Below are 20,340 nucleotides of genomic sequence, written 5' to 3'. Positions count from 1 at the left end.
ATAGCCTCAATTAAATTTTAACCCAAAAAATAAGGCAGCATTTGATCTGCAAGACATAAAGCTAAAATTAACCTGAGACAATTTCTTTCCTGAATTAATGAATTCAAACTCAAGCGCCTTCGACAAAAAATTTAATTAAACAAAATTATAACAGGATAGAATACCTATTTTGATCTACTCATAAAGGAACGTGCTTTATTCCAAAATGACTCAAACTTTCCATTTCTCCACCGATGTTAAATGATAAATCCAATCAAGAAATTTAAAAGTAAAAGAATTCATCATAACCTGGAAAAAAAATAACACCAAACGAGAAATTATACAGAGAAATCAATTCTTATAAAAATGTATCGCCGCCAACCGAACACCAGAAAAACAACAACAGTTTACCCTAAACAAAAAGTAGGAGTGAAATGGAATAGAATAGCTTCAAACGGGCGGAAGCTTGTCGGCATAAGCGTTCTCCTCAGGCCCGTCGTGGATCATCGGCTTAGTGAACATTAGGGGCCGATCCTTCGCCTCCTCATCTTCGTCGGAGTCGTTCGTACTCAGGTTTATGCAGGAACACCGCTCCAGAGAAGCGAAGAACGCCGAGGCGACGCTCGTGCCAAGCCAATTCGCCATACGATCGAGCTTCTCGCAGGACACGAAGCTCGTATTCTCCATCTTCGCCAGGTAAAAGTGATGGATCACGATCGCAAAGGAATCAATGGAGGCTTAGAAATTGAGATTCTCGAACCCTATGAGAGAGAGAAAAAGAAAAAGGAAGACAGAGAAACCGTGAATCAGAGAACCGTATCCGTATGAGAGGAAGAAACAGGGATAGGGAGCCGGAGATATCGTGAATCAGAGCTAAAGGATTAAAATATGGCATTTTGTTAGTTTCGCTAATTTTTTTAATTGAATTTAGATTAAAATTTCGATTGTTATTATTTACTAAATATAATAAATTTGAAAAATATAATCTAATTTTATGAAATTATAATACAAATAAAATTTATTAAAATTATGTTGTAATTATATTCAAAATTTTGTAAGAAGTAGAAAATTTTAGTGAAATTTCAATTTAATTGAGAAAATTTTAGTATTGTTAGAAATTTATCAAAATTAAATCATAATCCTTAAGTTTTCATTGAAATTATTAAAATTTCTTGAAACAAAAAATATGAGGGAGATTTACATACCAATTTATTTCATTATATTTACATATCTAACATCTAAAACATTAATATTATATGCTTACCACCCATTGAATAAATTTCTGTGCATGAAATGAAATATTAAAGTTTATAGGATAGTATAAATGGTATAATTGTATAAATGAATTATATAAGTGGTATATTTGATATTAAAGTTATATTACATATCTAACATCTAAAATATTAATATTATATGCTTACCATCCATTGAATAAATTTCGGTGCATGAAATGAAATATTAAAGTTTATTGAATTGTATAAATGATATAAACGAATTCTAAAAGTGATATATTTGATATTAAAGTTATATTTGAGTGGTAGACATATAATATTAATGTTTTGAGTATAGATATGTAAATAGCATTAAATAAAATGATATGTACGTAAACCTCCCAAAATATTAATAACATCTGAATAGTTTTTATCGAAATTTAATTAAAATATTAAAATGAAATAAATTTGACTTTTTATCAAAATGATTCTCAAAGCTACTATAAATTATGATTGATTATATTTGAAAGCAAATCATATAATCAAATTAAATTGAATAATATTTGAACAAATGCCTATAAAGATTGATATCATAGGAAATAAAAATTCTTCAATTCCTAATATAATATATTGTCATTGTCATTTTAAAAAATTTCAATCATGTTTCGAAAAGATATTATTAGAAATACATATAAAATAGTTGGCTTGCTCGTTGAATAAGGTTGGTATAATATTCGATATAATATAGTATATTTATATAACTCGTTAAAAATAACTAGCAATATGTCATTACACTACCATTCATTTAGTTATAGTATTTTAATAATTATATTTCATCAACGCGAGATAAGAGTCATGAATGTGATGGGCACTTAACCAAATAACTATTCAATTATGACATTTAACTCTATGTGGGTTATACCTACGTTGTACCTTATCATTCTTCTTCTTTGAAAGCCTTCTATATTTTTAGATGGCCACCCTTAGGCTTCATTAATGAGGATAACACTACTTTTTTTTTTTTTTAATTTCATCTAGATCCTCACATGTATGCTTTTCCTGCTTGATATATATTTCTGAAATTTACATACATATCACTATATTATTAGTATTTTACATATCTAACACTTCAAATATTAATATTACATTTATACCACTGAAATCCCTACTTTACCTCATTTCTACCACTCCGTCTCCCGCAGCTCTCGCGTCGTATGCTTCCCACCGAAATCACATCTTCGCGCCCTACATCTCACGAGTTGTGGCTTGAACGAATGCTCCAAGTTATGTAGAACTCCCTTCCGGCCACGTCTCCCGAACTCCTTTCTTCCTACACTGGCGTCTGCATCCCGCGAGTTGTCTTCAAGCTAGGTAAATGAAAACAGAACTCGTCTTTGCTTGAATTACATTCAAATTGTTCATATCAAGTTATAATGCTGTAAAAATCACGATACCCTGATACAACTCCACAATATTAGGTCATAATTGCAAAATCGTCTTTGCTTGGATTAACACTCCTCATGCCCTAGGTTAATCTCATGTATACTCTTAACAAAGAACAACAAAAAGACCTCCCAAACAAAATGAAGACACGATACATGGAGCACACAACCAATTTATGTAACAGCACTCACCTTCATTCCTCCTGAGATGTGCATGCTCTAGTTTAGCCTCATGTATACTCTTAACAATGAAATGCAAGAAGACATGCCAAATAAAATAAGAGCAGGTAACAGAGAGAACCCAAGCAATATCACGCAACAACACTCACCTTCCTCCGGAGGCACGAGCACTAACTTCCACCGAGAGGCGACCTCTACCTTCCTACCAGACACGCCATGCAAAAAGGGGACGAACACGAAGTAACAACTACGGGAGACGGAGTAGGAGACGCGCGGAGTGGTAGAAATGAGATAAAGCAGATATTTCAGTGGTGTAAATGTAGTATTAATATTTGATATGTAGATATGTAAAATACTAATAATATATGGTATGTATGTAAATTTTCCTATATATTTTCAATTCATGCAACTAATCATATATCTTGTATATATAATGTTGAATATAAGGTCATACGGATTAAAGTGATTAATGGGATAGATGGTCATACTTTAAGTCTTATTTAGGAGCTTCCCTGATATTGTTAGTGGTCTAGCACCACAGCACTCTACTTTAGAACTTTCATGTTTTTCAAATAAATTCATTTCACATTTTTTGAATTATTACAGTAGCATATTACCTTCAATTTCAGATTAAAATGTCTCATATCAACATCTATCACGTTGCATGTAAGACCAATGAGATTGTTAAAGAAATATTTCTCTATATATTCAAATCATTTGCTCCAATTTCTTAGTGAAATATCCAACCATTATATATGTCTTCCTTCCATTCTCTTCCATATAATATAAGATTATTAATGATTAATTTACATAAAAAAATAATATTTTGATAGTCTGTATTTCATTATTCTTTGAATATAAATTAAATTAATTAACTGAATGATATTCAAATATGTTTGAACATTGATCAAAGATAATCAACTATGAAGATTAAATTGTGGTTAATTGAATATATTCAATATGCAATCAAACTATATAAGACATGAAACAATAAATCTTATTTTGAAGTGAATTTCAATATTTATTCGTACTATTTCGAACTGTATGGAACGGTGACGTCGTGAACAGATCATTGGGTTTAAATATGCAAACGATGAGATCGGATCAATGAATAAGTATTTATCGTTTATTACCATTTGGCATGATAGCGTACGTAAATGTAAAAATACGTTTTTTTTTTTTTTAAATTGAAGAATGACGCATATAAGTTAAAAGAAGAAGAAGGAGAACAGAACATGCAAAGTCATGCATGAATGCTTCTAAAAATCATTTTATTTTTCTAAAGTTGATTTTAATCGCCCAGTTCATAGTGAAGGGCTGAAAAGGAAATGCAGAATAAAAAAAATATAATGCAAAATAAATTTAGTGGATTTGAATTATTTTAGAATTATTTGATTTAGTGTAAACTAAATGCAGAAGATTATTATTATTTTTTTTTTTTGATTTGAAGTAAAATTAATTTAACGTAAAATTTGGAGCCAGTGGCCAACGGCGGTGACACCAGTCATTGGTGGCATGCAGCAATGTGGCAGAGGCAGTTAGGGTAGCAGCGGCAGCAATGAGTGCTGAAGAATTTATAGAAGTTGATCTTCGGGCGATTTTAAAATACAATAAAAAATGAACTAAAATGTGAATTCTAAATTCATGGATGAAATACTTTGCATGGAACCACATTTTTCAAAACTTATGTGTTCGATTTATTTTTCATTAGTAATGAAGCGAACTAGATAGTATCATATTATCTAATTGATATCAAAATAAATGAATTAAAATATGTATTTCATATTAGACGAGCTAACATTTATAGTTTTTTTTATATCATTTAAGAATTTGAGTGCCATTTAAAAAAAAAATAAAACTTAGGTATTTTATATATTAATATATAAGAATTTGATGATATGTATTTAAATCAGCCTACTTATTTTTAATAATAGGTTCTTAGTTCTTACTTTTATTTTCAAATAAGAAAGTTGTAGGGAACATTAAAAATATATTAACTTAAAATCCTTTGATTGATCACTATTTATCGTTAAGCAATTTAGCAATTTGTATTATTTTTAATTTATATTGAATAGCTATTTCTGTATCAAATTAATATATATTTTATTTTTACCCTAATTTTACAGATCATCCACACCTCCATGTTATTTTGTGCATGCCCCACACGTGATTCACCTGATCGCGTGTCCGCTTTTGCGAAGTGCAGCGCCTGATCCCGCAGTTCCAACCCATGGTTGGTTGTCCGGCCTGCTTCGCATGTCTGCCTCCTCACGCCTTGCCCACGCAATTTCCACTTGCGCAACTGACTCAACATCAGACCCACACAACTGCTTCCACTCCTCTGATTTGTTGGACAAGAGCCTTCCTTCACCTCCACTTAGCTTTGATACCACTTATTAGGATCTTGCATGAGGAAGAGGATTCTTGGATGAAAGAGAGAGGCAACAAAGGGCAGCTATTTAAACGAAGAGAATAGGAACTAAATCTTATTGCTTGGCTTAATGTCCTTATTACACACCATAACACCTATTTATAGACACTAATGACAATACAAACCTACGCAAGAACCTAAAGAAAGTACAACCCAAAAAACTAACATAAATTTGGACCAATATCATAACAAGATCTTCCTCAATAGTTGTGATATTTGTGAGAGAAAAAATACTATAAGTTTTTTACATGGAAAACCCAGAAAGGGAAAAACCATAGGGCTTAGCCTACATGAGAAAGTTCCACTAAATTTCAATGAATTACAAAGCTTGATTTGCTCCTTTTCTTGGAGACAGACGAATTACAAAAGATTGGAGAAGCCTGCCAATGGTCGACGAACGAGCGGAGGTCCAACGATGATCAAGAAGAACTCCGACGGTGGTCGATGAATAGGCAGAAGTCCGGTAGTGGTAGAGTAGAAACTCGAGCGAGCAGCGAGCGGAGGTTTGGCGGTGGTCGGGAAGAACTTCGATGGTGGTCGACGAACATGTGGAAGTCCGATGGTGGTCAAGAAGAAACTTTAGCAAACGGAGGTCCGACGGTGGTCGGGAAGAACTCCGACGAGCGGAGGTCCGGAAGAACTCTGACGATGGTCGACTAACATGCGGAAGTTCGGTGGTAGTCGACGAACAAGCAAAGGTCCGACAATGGTCGGCGACGAGTAAACTCTAGCGATCTCTTCATTTCTCCTCCCTTCTTTTTCCCCTTCTTTTTTTCTCTCCTCTCATGAGAAGAATTAGGGCTATTTATAATTTTTTGAGAGTGTCTTGGATTGTAAAATATGGGGAGGATTAAGGTCAAGATGGGAGTGGGTTGGATGGACGGCCGATATTGATCCCTTTAATCATAAAACGTGTATTGAACATTTAAATTTATTAATGATGTCAGAATTTGGATATCTTGAGCTTGTTGGAATTGTCTCATGCAGCCGCTCTATTTGACTATAAGCATGTCACATTTGGAGTTTGTTTCATAATGCAAATTATGCATTGAACCCTCCAAATTGTTTTGGACCCTTGATTTCAGCTCATTTAGGCTCGGATTTGATCGATTTTAGTGTCGTTGGGTTCGTCACGTTCAGTTTGACTATAAGCTTGCTGAAATCGAAGTTTGGATGATCTCATATTTAATTTTTGAAGCTTTCAATTCAATTGTCTCGAGATTCATGCCTGAATAAGATAAATTTTTTGATGATATATCAAGTTGTTAACTGTTTAATTGACCTTCAAACTTTCAAAAGAAAAAAAGAATAATAATACTAAACTTGGTTATTAAAGAGATTATGATTTTTTTTAGTGCTTTGTTTTTTAGATCACAATCATAATTTTTATTTAATCATTGTTTTTTTTTTCAATTTTGTTCAAGGAAGCTACTTTCTTTAGCATCTTTAAAAAATTATTTTCTCTATACAAATGTTACAATGGACATTATAAAGAACTATAGCCTTCAAAATATACCTTATATATGATAAATTTTGTTAGTATGATACTATGAACCTATCAAAATTTTCTTAAAACAATGAGTAAGATGATATATACATTATATAGATTCTATATTTGCACGCAACATTACTTTCTCAAGGGATTGGGCGGCCAAGATGGAGTTTGGCTTGCGCAATGCCAGAATGGCCGATAGGTGTGAATTCGACCATATCGCGTGCGGATGTATTTTTCGCATAATGAATATTTGCCTCACCCCACTGACTCCCTCACTTGATTGTTTGGCCAGGAAGAAATAAAAAAAAGAGAAAGAAGAGAGAGGAGTGAGAAATATTTTTGGATCATATTTATTAGTCATTCTTATTACATATTTTATTATATTCGTTGTAAGTAACTAATCTCTTACTTTTGTTTTCAATAATTTTGATTTATACAAATTTTATCTATTCTAAATATGCCAAAAATGTATTATCCCTTGATTTCATAAGTTATCACTGTGTAAGTTTGAATATATTATAAATTTGATCATTCTAAACTATTGAATATGATTTTATTATATTTTAAATGAAGTGTTGAATGATATCATATACATGATATAACTCCATGTACCCTATTGATCCATACGATTCACTGATTGGGAGTCTTAAGGAGCTGCAGATTGATTGGGAGTTATAAGGAGTTGAGGCGACTGATTTACATGATTCAAGGGGAGTTATAAGGAGAACATTAATTGGGAGTTATAAGGGGCGACTGACTGGGATTCATACGTGCATGAGCAAGATACTCTTAAAATACACTAATTGAATATTTGAATATTGATGCCAACACTGTTATGAACACTGTATTGATATTGTGACTGACACTAATACTATTTTTTGTCATTAATATTATTTAATATTATTGATCATGATATCAATATTATTATTACATTAGTATTATTGATTGTTACTAATATTATAATTGATGATGTAATGTATTGATATGCGGTGAATTATAGAAGGATAAATTGATACGGATAATTAGTATATATATTGATGCATATATTTCTTTATATGATTTATAACATGTTGTTCTCTTTTATATTTTATTAATTTCAGTTATAAGATTTTAATTACTTACTGGGCTATGTGCTCATTAAGTGGTTTTACATATTTTCAAGAAAGGATAAATATCCTATGATACGAGGCTCCGAACAAGACAAAAATGTAATCCTTTTTTTGTTGTTTATTAGTAAGCCCTAATTAAATGATTAAAATGAAAGACGTATATAATTCTTTCAATATAGATCTTGGAGTGTGACACCAACACTCAATATTGTCATATACTGCTCATACAATCTGGCCTCCCTACCACTAAACAACTCTCCCACATCCTTCATCACCATCCAATGGCCACTCGCTCCCAAATAGGTCACTTAAAATCCAAAGTTCTCAGGAACTTACTCCACCATACCTCTTTACCTCATGATCCCACATCCTTCATCGAAGCCAACAAACATCTCCATTGGTGTAAAGGAATATCAGATGAATTACTAGCTCTTCAACTACAAACTATGTGGCAACTCGTACCTCCTCCTACCAACCACACCATATTGGGATGTTGATGGGCATATCATACCAATTTTCATATAAACCATACTATAGCTCGGTATTAAGCCTGACTTGTTGCCCAAGAACACCGTCAAGAATACGAGCTAGATTATTCGATACTTTTAGTCCCGTTGCCAAATTCCCATCAATTTGCATGCTTCTTATAATAACCCTTAATAAACAATGGCACATCCAACAAATAGATGTAGCCAATGCCTTCCTACATGGATCTTTAAACAAAATCGTATATATGGAACAACCTCGTGGCTTTCACGATACTCAATTCCCCAGTTATGTTTGTCTTCTTCAAAAATCAATTTAAGGACTTGCTTATGTTCTCTCATTCAACATTTGCATAATGAGCTTTGAAGCTCAATTAAAAATTCAATGATTATAGTGTTAAATAGCTATTTCATAGGATCAATGTTAGAACTTCACTTAGTATAAGCATCTAACATGATGAACTATGGATGTATATATTTAGATGTATGCCCACAATATAAGATATCCTTTTATGATATGCTAATCTAGCCAAACAAAATGGTTGGATTTAATTTGAATTCAATCATTTGTCAAGTGAAACCTAATTGTCATAGATAAGTTATGATTGGATTAGTTTAATTAAGAGTTGTTTAGTTTATTGATATCTATAATATAATATCATGTTATTAAAATATGTCATACAATTGTGTCATTATTATTTTAAATAATAATTTTATACATATCATTTATATCTTATTTTGATGATATTTAAATGTTGGTCCAATTTGTCAAAATCAATATTGCATACTATCTAATAGTAAAAAAAAAAAGGAACTTAAAAAAAAATCAAAATCATTGTTAATTTTCTAATAGAAATATTTTGAATTGTAAATTAAAAAAAAACGATTAAAGTTATTCTTTTAACAAAAATGATATGTATTTTTTTATTGACATCCATGCATCGGCACCTCCATGATAGTAAAGCCATCATTTTATTTTATTTTATTTTTTCACATGAACATGAAAGATTTATTACTCTTTGGTTTCATTTGACACAATTTTTTTACTGATTTTTAATACAAAATATATTGAATTAAAAAATTTTGCACTAAAAAATTGTTTTAAAAAATAGTAAGAAAGCTGTCTCAAACAAATCCTTAATTATATCAAGCATGATACATTATACATCTTATTTTGATCATATTGCCCACTTTGATGTTCTAAAAGAGAGTTAATTTAAAACCATTTTGCTATAATTTCTTTTAAAAGTTACTTCTCTTATGAGTGCTTTCACATAAACATACCTAACAAATCCCCAATATAGTTATGGTTATGTTCAGAGCTTTCTTTCTCAGTTATTATGTTGGCGATCACAAATCAGTAAAAAAAAAAAGAGAGAGAAGCGTCAAACAATCTTAAGAGTTCTATTTTGCATTTATAAGCATCAATAAAATAATTAAATACATTCACTGCAAAGAACACAGATAAAGCATATTGAAATATATCATAAAATCAGTGAATCCCCTTTAAATCATACCCAAAGAAACGAAAATGGAGCCATGCATTCACAAGACAAATGAGGAATTTAATGAGATGAATGAATTAGTAATGTCGGTGGCGATGAAGAAGGCTTGTTGATCTTCTTGGCAAGCTTTTGAACCTTTTTCCATCCCTTCTTGCAGGTGGAACCGACAACCTTTGCCCCCTGCTGCACAAGACGTTTCAGCTCCTTCCCCCTCTTCTTCAGCTGCAGCTTCTTCTCCAACTCCACGATCTTCTCCCCCATCTCACCTATCTCTCAGACAAAGACAGAGAGAGAGAGAGAAAGTAGCAACAGCTGCGAGAAAAAAAGAAAGGGCTTGTATGGCTACGGCCTCTGATGGCCTGATTTATAGCAAGAAAATGAGAGGAGGGGATTGATTTCTCTGGGTTTTAGTTGTTTTTTTTGCTTTGTTTAGAAAACATCTTCGCTTTCGGTGGATACGCGTAGACAGATATGAAATAATGAAAATCGTATTCTTCATAAGACCTAAATATGAGAAAGAGAGAGGGAGAGATAAGAAAGAAGATCGTTGTGTTGGATTGCAACAAGAATAGGGTGGAATGGTTACAGCCGTGCATGGTTATGACTTCGTCAATGGCTTCTCGTGCAGTTTTGAACTCTAACGGTCGGATTCTATTGCTTGAACTCTGACAATTACAGCAAAAATAACTAGCACTTGCAACAGTTGCCATAATGGGGTTGATTCTTAAGCTGTAATCCATCCGGTTCCGCTAGGTGACAAGTTTTTTGGCGATTCTCTCTCTCTCTCTATCTCTCTCTAATAAATTTTCAAAATTAAATTCCGAGCCATCCGAATTATGATTGTTGACCTCGATTTTCGCTCGAATCCCCTTGAACACCTTCGATCGATTTAATTGAGCCTCGTCGAGTTTAATTTGGGCTTGAATTGACTCGACTCGAGCCGGATTAGACCCGACTACGTTCAATTAGACTCGATCAATTTTATTTTGGTCGCGCCGTCGATTTGATTTAAGTTCGCGATTATCCCAAATCTAATTTCGTACGATTAATTTTATTGTGCCGACTCGAGCCCGAATCGACTCGAATCGAGTCAAATTTGAACTCGAATCTAACCCGATTTTAACCAATTTGATTTGACTCAGCCTAATTCAATTTCGCTAGAATCTATTTAACTTTTTTAAATGATTTGAATCTATTGCCTAGATCAGGAAATCTGATCGAGCGGCTCCAATCAAACGTTTTATCGGCCCGAAGCCGTTGCCTGATACTCGCGATCCTCCACAGTCGGGGCAGAGATATGGAGCAGAAATGAGCTATTTACGCGATGTTCGAAAGCTGGAGCAGGAGAACGCGACTTGGCGGGTTATTCTTTCGGCAACGAGCTCGATTTACTCAGGACGAAGCTTCGAGCTGGGGCATTGACGCCTACTCTCCTCTCTCGAACCCGAGCTCCCTCTCCCTCTCATTCTCTCAGTATTTTTGGAAGTGAAGAGCCCGGACTCGGTTCCGCCTCCTTCCAGATCGCAAAAGAGGAAGCTCCTGATCCCGACTCTTCCCCTTTCTCCCTCTCGTTCGGAAGAAGCTCCTGATCCCGTTCCTCCCCCTCTCATCTTCGCACGCCTCGCCCGATCCAGACGGCAGCCCCCCGCACTCGGCCAGCCCTAGACCGATCCCGACGCCAGCCTTACCGATCCCGACGCCAGCTCTAGCAATCCCGACGTCGTTCTCTCCAAAACCGAACTCCTCACTGTGAGTACCCTTCCTCTTCCTCTTCTTCTTCTTCTTCTCCCTACCTCTTCTCCTCTACCATTTCTTCCCCTTTCTTCTCCTCACCCAACTAATCCCTCTTCATCAATACGAAATGGAAATGATTTGATTTATGCTAGAAATGGTTTGGCAAAGCCATTTCCTATCATCTCTTGTTGCTTAGGTTCATTGTATGCATTTGGATATCAAGTGATGCTTTAAATTCTTTTTTGAAATGTGATCATGGTTACTGCTAACTATGAATGATTTCGTAAGGTGTAGACAATGTGGGTTGATATGTGTTGTTTTGATAGTAAATAATTAATGCAAATCTTGTCATTTAGTTTGAAGCATTTAGGTGTGAGCCATTGTTCTTATGATAGCTTGTTTTACATAGATCTACAAGGTTGCACATCAAATGTTTGATGGAATGCTCCCAAGAGAAAGCCATAGGTGTTTTCTTGCATTGAGGCCTTCTATATTGAGCTTAATCATTTGGAAGGTTCCTCAAAGCGTTTTTTAGAAACTTATCAACAAAAAGAAAATCTAAAAATGAGTTTAGTTATTTAGTGAGATATGTGTAAAACCATATATCTTTCTTCCATAAGCGCTTCTTCTTTAAAGTTTAAACTCAATGCTTGTAGGTGGATATCGTGTATTTTGAAAGCTTGGCAAGTGTATATTCCATCATCCCCTTTAGAATTTGAGAGGGGTTATTTAAAGTGATTGCTTCATGCGCAAAGTGCTTTCATTCGTATATTTGCTTTAGCCCTTACATAAGTGACATTTGCGCTATACCGGTGGAATGTGAGCCTTCATGGGTTTGAAAGAAATAAGTTGCTTTTGTCCACTTTATTTTAGTCGTTTTGCTCAATACATGCATTAGGTTGAATCATGTATACATGAGCATATGTCAATGAAACCATGTGGGTAGTTGGGTTAAGGACAAGTTATATTTGCATAAGTTTGCTTTGGCTAAAGTTTTTTTTTTTTTTACATGGAAGTTTTATGTGGCACATGTCTTTATATTCATAGTTATCTTGCCGTTAATGAACATATTTCCTTTTTTATGATTGGGTTCTATGAAGTCTAGAATAATCAGATTGCAAGTAAGGTTGGTTTTCTTCGGCGCAATGTGTTAGTTTCATAAATTATTCCAAGGTCGAAGTTACATATATTCTTGAGGGGAAATTTGGTGAATTAGCTTCCATACATTTCGAACCTTAATGCTCATGCCTGTGTCTTATTGCTCATCTAATGCTTCTTGTTGAGGTTATGTCTCTTGTTTGGAGATTTGTTTTTTTTGGAAGGTATGCAAATGAACATGTTAATCCATGATTATTTGAAAGGTTTTTTGAGATCGTGCGAAGGATGTCTTAGTTGTTATCGAAGTATGCATATGAGATATTTGTTTTGTTGCACCATTGAGAAATTGCATAAGCCTTGATAAAAACAAAAATCTAATGTTTATAAGTGCCTTGAACCTCCATAGCTTTATTGGTTGTAAAGCTTCATACAAAGTAATAAACATGAGAAATCCTATGATATTTGGGTGGAGCTTTCATTGTTCACTTGTCAAATTTCCTACAGTTTTTGTGAAACTTTTCTTACTGGTTTTGTGAAAGAAAAGAGCAATTTTTTGAGAGTTTTATCACTGTTTTTACATAAGAATTCCTATGGCATTTAGGTGGATCATTCCTTGCTTCTTTATGAAAATCACTACAGTTTTTGTGAAACTTTTCTCACTGTTTTGGTAAGGGACGAGTGCAGATTTTTGGGGGTTTTTTTTTTGCTTCCAAAATTGTGTTGGGAGCGAGGTATGTGCAGATTTTTGCTATTTCGAGGTCCCAAACTATTTTGGTAACATAATACATGCAGTTTTTTATTGTTTTTGAGTTTCTAAATTGATTTGGGAAGGAAATACATGTAGTTTTTACTGTTTTGAGCTTCCGAATTACTTTAAGAGTAAGTTATGTGCAGATTTCTCGTTGTTTTGCTCTCTAAGTTATTTTGAAATGAGTATTGGCATTGATATTGAATGGTGTATAGTCGTTTCCCTTCATTGGCATCTTGATCAACAAGTGTTTAGATAGGCTACGAATGATGTTAATTCTATCACAATGCATCGGTTTCATGAGCATGTGGGTAGTTAAAATTATGTGGTATATTGAATGTTTAGAGAAGGTTGAGAACCTATTACATGAAAGATATTTGCATATGGGAGAAAATTTGGAACATTTGCATCTTTTCTATTTAGTTTTTATTTCATTTGTCAGTATCGCTATGATGACTTGATTGAAGAGCTTTGATAAAGACTCGTTTTGTATCAAAATTATCTTGGAAGTATTTAAGATGCTAAAGGTTATATGTGATGAGTTGAATAAGTTATTGGAAATGACCCTTACTATGAATGTTCCTTTTATGCTAATTATACAAGCTTGTTGGGAATGTTGCATATTTGTGTCGATTTATTATTATGAGATTTATCTAATGCGGGTCGAAGAGATGATGAGCAACAAGTTTTATAATGTCTTATAGTTTCTCCCATGCATGGTTAGAAAAGAATATTTTGATTAGAAAATCTCATATATTTGTGTTGGCATTTATACAACTTCATCCACACTTAAACTTGTTAGCATCATCATAAAGATTTGTTAATGAATCTCCATGTGTTTCAATGATTTATTTGTGAGTTTCACTTGATGTGGGAATGCTTTACAAGCATTGTTGAAAGCTCTACGAAAAGTCTTGCAAATCGTTTTGTGTTATGAAAATTTTGTGGAACGCTTTATGATTGTTTTATAATGAAATGTTTTGCGAAGTTTTCTTTTAAAGGTCTTTTTTTGATTTCAATACCCCACTCCAAATGAAGGAAAAAGCACTTAATTGTTGGTCTTTTTGTAGAATTTTGGGTCACAAATAAAAGAAGAGATTTTGATAAATGATTTGTGTAGAATTTCGTGTAGCTTTTCATTCAAACAAAATAAAAAAATTTCATAAGTTAGATTTGGGTTTAACAACTTATGTAGAATAGATTTGTGTTGGAGAGTTCTCTTAATCTCTCTTTTTGGAATGGAGTAATCTACCTTACGTAGGTTGTCTATCTTTTATTAATGCTTGTCCTTTAAAATATAAGTTTGGAAGAATGTGATGGGTAGAAAGAGGTGTTGTTTTAGATCTAGTTTGTTTCCTTTTTAGAACTTGAGCTTCCCTTGTTTGCTTTGAGTTTGGTAGGGAATATGTTGAGTAGTCGAGTTGGGTTTGTATCAAGTGTTTTATTTGGGCTGTGGGGACAGCAAAGGGCATTGTTAATGTTGCTTTAGGGTACACTTGACTTCAAAGAAGTGTGTTCAAAACAATAATGCCTACATCCCTTTTATATACGATTTTCATTCTTCTTCTTTTTTGTTGCTTCTAGTCGTCTTTCGCTTTGCCCTTTAGCTTTTCTGTCACTTCTTTCATGCTTTATGTTTTAGACACTTGCAAAATGAGGAGAATCTAAATCACAAACGACTTGACCGGTATACAAAAGGTACGTTCTTTTTTAATTGCATTTTCATTTCCTTGTATAATTATTTGCTTATAGAATTGCTCTAATACACCTCTCTTTTGTGTCTTGCGAGGTGAACTTTGAAAATCAATGGATAAGGAGCGTTGGAGCACTTCGAGAGGGAGCTAGGACAACCGGATCCGAGCATTAGTTGCCCCTATTCATTCCGGTAGGGGCGCTACGGGCGGAACCACCGGGTCACAGCCCCCGGTGCTATAAGCTTTCTTAAAAACTTAGAAAACCTTTAGGGGCCTAGATGATTGCACGCCTCTCACCCTTAGGGCATTGTAGAAACTTTATTTATAATTAGGATTGCTTTTACTTTTTTTAGATCTCTAAAACCTTTTGACATACGTATAGAAATCTTAAGGGTTAGAAAACAACACCACTCTTAGCCCTACAATATTAGTGACATCTAAGGACAAAAATTAAGGACCGAGTCTTAGAAAATATAGATTTATGATGCATGCTTCCTATAGGATAAAGACATTAAAAAAAAAACTTAGTGACACGTTTTCCTAGATTTTGGTTTTCTTTAATCTACTAATAATCAACCAACCAATCCTAATCTAATTCTAAAAATCTATTAAAACACTTAATTCTTAATCAAGTTATTATTAACATTTATAATTATTAAACTACAAGTCTAAAATGTAAACCTAAATCAAGTTTGACTAATCTAATAATTAATCCCTAACCAATCTAAAGTCTAAAATATGTAGATTTAATTAGGAGATCAAATCATAATATTAAAATTCATTAGGATAAAAGACTCATAAATATCAAACTTTAGAATAATATCTAAAAAAAATAACCAACAAACTTAATTAATAAAATCTTTAATGCACCATTTTCTTTTCTTTTCATAACAAACTAAATTAATCCAACAAAGTTAATTATCACTGGATAACCCAGGCCTACGAGGCTATTAAGTTAGCCCCAAGGAGGGTGAAATAAACCTCACGGCCTCGGTGTGAAACAAAGGTGATATATAATCAAATACTAAAAATAAAATTCTAAAATCAATCTTAAAATACTAAGATTTGAACTTTAACCAAAATCTCCTTTGCCCTTTCAACAAACAAAAATGCAAGCAACTTTAATTAAATTATCCTATATAAGACCTACCAAAACCACACAGACTACACATACTTAGATTGATTTGCTAGGACACGACTACTAGCTTTAGGATAGGTTGATGTTCTATCTTTCTTTTATGTGCTGTGTTGTGACGCTCCGCATGTGACCCGTGTGCTATTTATTTTTGCTACTCGATTTAGCTTTTCTATGACGCTTTTTCTGTGATGTGTTTTCTAGCTTTCTTTCTGCACTGTTGTTGTGAGCGTTAGAATACCCATAGGTTAGGCACGCTTTTTATACTAATATTGTCTTCTTGCAGGTGGCCGTGCTCACACAGCGCTAAAGGGGGCTAAAATTAATAATAATTATTCATAACTGCTTTAGGTAACTGCTTCAGCTGCTTAGCCCCTAATGATTATAGCATGGCCAAGTGTGATTTATTTTTCAGCATTTTCACTTATATATAAATGCTTGGACGATTTTTGATTTTGATTATAACTGCTCAGGATAATCCCTGCAGGAGAGTTTAGATTTTCCCTTTCTATTGATGTAATGTATTTGATAGTAAATATTGTGAAAATCGTTAAAATAAGACATTTTAGATGTAAAGGGGTCCAAAGGGAAAAGAAAACCCTTACAGGGGGTTTTCTTTTTCATTTGAGCATCCTTTTGGAGCATTCATTACGAGAAGCTAGAAGGGAGAACGAAGATGATCCATAGACGAATCAAGGAAGTGAAGAAGAATACTGAAGATGTAAAATGTCTTATTTAAGATTTGCGTCGTTCCCGGGTTGTTGTCAGTGGAGCCCGGCCACCACTACTTTTTTTGTACTCTGTGATATAATATTGTATGACACTTGCCATGGATACTCTTTTTCGTGAATTTTTTATTGTTTTGTTGATTGTTTGTTTACTTTGATTGCGTAGTAGAACCAACATGCTTTTCAAAGGTTTTTTTGTTGCATGTGCTTGTGCCTAACTCGCTAGGCTCTTTTAGGATAAAAATTCTTCTACTCGTAATTAATAATAAAAATTTAAGATTAACTCACATAGAAATATAACGATTCTAGGTAATAGTCTTATCGTCCGGGGTCGCATACATGCATTCTCTCTTCCTTTAGACAATTTTCTCACATGCGGGTAGAGTCCGGATAATCTGGCCTATGAGGATGAAGTGCCGGACCTGGGGAAGTTTAGTTATTATAAAAAACTATTTTATAAGCTTTTTTAAAATTTCATACATTCCTGATTTGAAGACTTTGACTAGCATAAATTGCATTAGCAACTAATTAAAATTAAAATTTAATTGCATTAAGCCATTAGTTTTAGTAACTCAGATTTAATTTTTCAAAATTAAAATTGATATCTTTTAAAACTTCAATTAATTATCTTTGGGAAATTCAATATTCCCAAAAATAATTAAATATTTTCCAAAATTATATATACTTAAATGATATATTTTTTTAATCAAAACATTTAGGTGCATAATACCATTCATAAGTGTGGGATCATTTAGAAACTTCTTTAGTTGTTGATCCCAAATTTCAATGTCTAAACTACCCACCCATCTCTCATATGGACCGTATATCATAAATTTTATACGATTAGGTGGTTTTAACTGGCTTCCTTTTTCAGGCAAGGAATAAGTCCAGGAATGCATTAATTAGGTCGTAGATGCTAGTGTTGTGTGTACGACACTATATCTTTTATAGATTTAGGGTCTAAAGGCGAGTGGTACGAGTGTATCACTATACGCCTTATTGGTGGGTAAGCTCGCCATTCTTTCGGAAGCTATAAATCCTACCCATCTGTGTCACAAAGATGACGCCACCTCCTTCTTTCTCTCACGATTGCTTGAGATGCTGTGTATCTTCTTTTTCTTCAGTTTCCACTTCTTCGAGCCGACCAGATGATAACTGAATCACGTGTGATTGATTAAAGCCAAATTGGGCCTATCTTCCCCTTTGATTAGGAAAGCCTGGAAACTCCCTTGCACTAAACCTACATTTTGAGAGGATAATCTAACATCCATAATCGAGAGTTTTCTTAGACCGATGTCTAAGATGTAATTAACTACAGGGCTTGCGCCCGTAGGAAATCGATTCCCACAATCAAATAAACCCCATTCGAGCTGATGTATCGAATGGGGGAAATCTCGTGAACTTTTAGGTTATATATATTATTATCCATCGAGGTTGGTAGGTTAAAGCCGCTATCATTCATGGCTAATCGTATGTATAACTACATCTACTCTTCCATCGGCCTGCTTGTGTCGGATGTAAAGGTTTACGACCATTTTGTCATACGGGATAATGTGATCGTACTCTTTGCATTTGAACCACATGAGCAGAATCCTTTCGGAGACCCACGATGATTTCCGCAAATTTATAGTCAAACTGAATGTCTCGAAAAGACGAACCCAACGACATGAAAATCAACTTAATCAGAGCCCAAATGAGTCGAAATTAAAGACCTGAAGCACTTTTAAAAGGTTTAAATCATAAAGTGGACAACTAAATGATTTTCAAATGTGACATGTTAATAATTGAATCAAGCGACTTGATGAGATGAATCTAACATGCTCAAGATCTTCAAATTCCAATATCATTAAAACACTTAAATACTCGATAAACGGTCCATGATAAAGGGAATCTACATTAGCCGTCCATCCAAATCACTCACATAACATGCCCTTGATTTTCTTTCTATTTATTAGTCATATAACTCTTAAAAAATTATAAATATAATGAATGAAAATTAATAAGAGATGAGAGCAAGAGAATTTTGAGATCTCACTTGCCACCAAGCTCCTCCTCAACTACCGCCCGACCACCAATCATCGCTGGACTTTCGCCGGACTTATGCACGACCATTAATAGTCGTTGGACTTATGCTCGACCATCGATTTTGTCGAACTTCGGCCCTTTCGACTACAATCTTTCTAACTAATGTCGCCCGCCAACTATGATCCATCCGACCACCGTCACCTAACTACGGTCCAATCCGACCTCCGTTGCCTACCGACTACGATCCCCTCTACCATTACCTGTAGACTATGGTCCAATTTGACAATCGTTGCTCACCGATTATAGTCTTTCCGACCTCCGTCCATCAACTATGGTCCTTTCGACCATAGTAGCCCTACTACGGTTTTTCTTGCCTCCGTCGTCTAACTAAGATCATTCTGACCACCATTGCTAGACTACGGTTCTTCCAACCAATGTCGCTCGCCGACTATGGTCATGCCAACCAAACGAACATGTCAACATTGATTCTTTCAACTCCCATAATGTAATGCACTTTACATAAATGTATATTGGCTACATCAAGCCAAGACCTTCCCTGACATAGACAAAATCTCAGGAGACATCCGATAAAATTGGAACAATACATAGAAGATTAGCATGACCCCTGCGCAAGGATGACACGCGTAAATAGATGTGCCTTTTGGTGTAATGGTTGAAATTTTATTAAGAAACTCCATAGTTAAGCATGGTCATCCTGTAATAATTCTTAGATGGGTGACGTACTTGGATGTTACATCAATAAGATAAAACTGTGAGACTCTTAGGCCAAATCAAACAATATTTTGATTGTTAAGAGTTTGGGCTGTCACACCATATCGGGACAAAGCAAGGAGGAAGGAAGAAAGGGAAAGAATAGATGAGACAAAGAGAAATCTGATATTTCTCTTGCCACCCAGCTACTCCTTGACCATCGTCTGTCGTCAAAATTTTGCCCGGGCACCGATTGTTGTCGAACTTCCTCCTGGAAACCATCCGACATTGGATTTATTCTCAGTCATAGACTGTCTTTGGACTTATGTCCGACCACCAATTATCGTTGGATTTCCTTTTGACCACCTTCACTCGAATATAATCTTTTTGACATTAAGTTCTTCGCCTGCCGACTATAGTCTCTTCGACCATCATCACTCAATTATGGTCCTTCCGACCAACTTCACCCTACTAAGGTCTTTCTAACCTTCGTCACCCAAATATGATCTTTCTGACCATCATCGCTTGCAGATTACGATCCTTCTGATCTCCATCGCCAACAATGGTATTCCTGACCACCGTTGCCCGCCGACTACGGTCCTTCCAACAACCTTCACTAGACTATGATCT

At 34.4% G+C, this 20,340-nt stretch overlaps 2 protein-coding genes and 1 pseudogene across 8 annotated transcripts in view; 2 read left to right on the top strand and 1 right to left on the bottom strand.

The window, feature by feature from the left end:
- Positions 1-261: 261 nt before the first annotated feature.
- On the bottom strand, positions 262-811 carry LOC110096087. The gene has a single exon (XM_020821857.2). The coding sequence runs from the start codon at positions 664-666 to the stop codon at positions 430-432; it is 237 nt and encodes a 78-aa protein (XP_020677516.1). The 5' UTR covers positions 667-811; the 3' UTR covers positions 262-429.
- Positions 812-11,076: 10,265 nt separating this feature from the next.
- The window catches only part of LOC110096072, a 41,511-nt gene continuing 32,247 nt past the window's right edge, over positions 11,077-20,340 (top strand). Inside the window, exons 1-2 of one of the 7 annotated variants that reach the window (XR_002303045.2) lie at positions 11,077-11,586; positions 15,060-15,302. The gene's annotated coding sequence lies outside the window, so the exon portion shown is untranslated. Of the gene's footprint in view, positions 15,303-16,532; positions 16,598-20,340 lie in introns of all 7 variants that reach the window. The other 6 variants (XR_003700908.1, XR_003700906.1, XR_003700909.1 and 3 more) reach the window with 6 other exon arrangements.
- LOC114579741 lies at positions 19,570-19,662 on the top strand (annotated as a pseudogene).

Source organism: Dendrobium catenatum, unplaced genomic scaffold (assembly GCF_001605985.2).
Source record: "Dendrobium catenatum unplaced genomic scaffold, ASM160598v2 fragScaff_scaffold_621, whole genome shotgun sequence".
NCBI lineage: Eukaryota > Viridiplantae > Streptophyta > Magnoliopsida > Asparagales > Orchidaceae > Dendrobium > Dendrobium catenatum.
Note: the sequence above shows the minus strand (reverse complement) of the source record. Positions and strands in the feature narration are given on the sequence as shown.

What these genes read in the sequence shown, in the direction of transcription:
- LOC110096087 (XM_020821857.2), bottom strand. Translation starts at nt 666, where the DNA reads ATGGAGAATACGAGCTTCGTGTCCTGCGAGAAGCTCGATCGTATGGCG.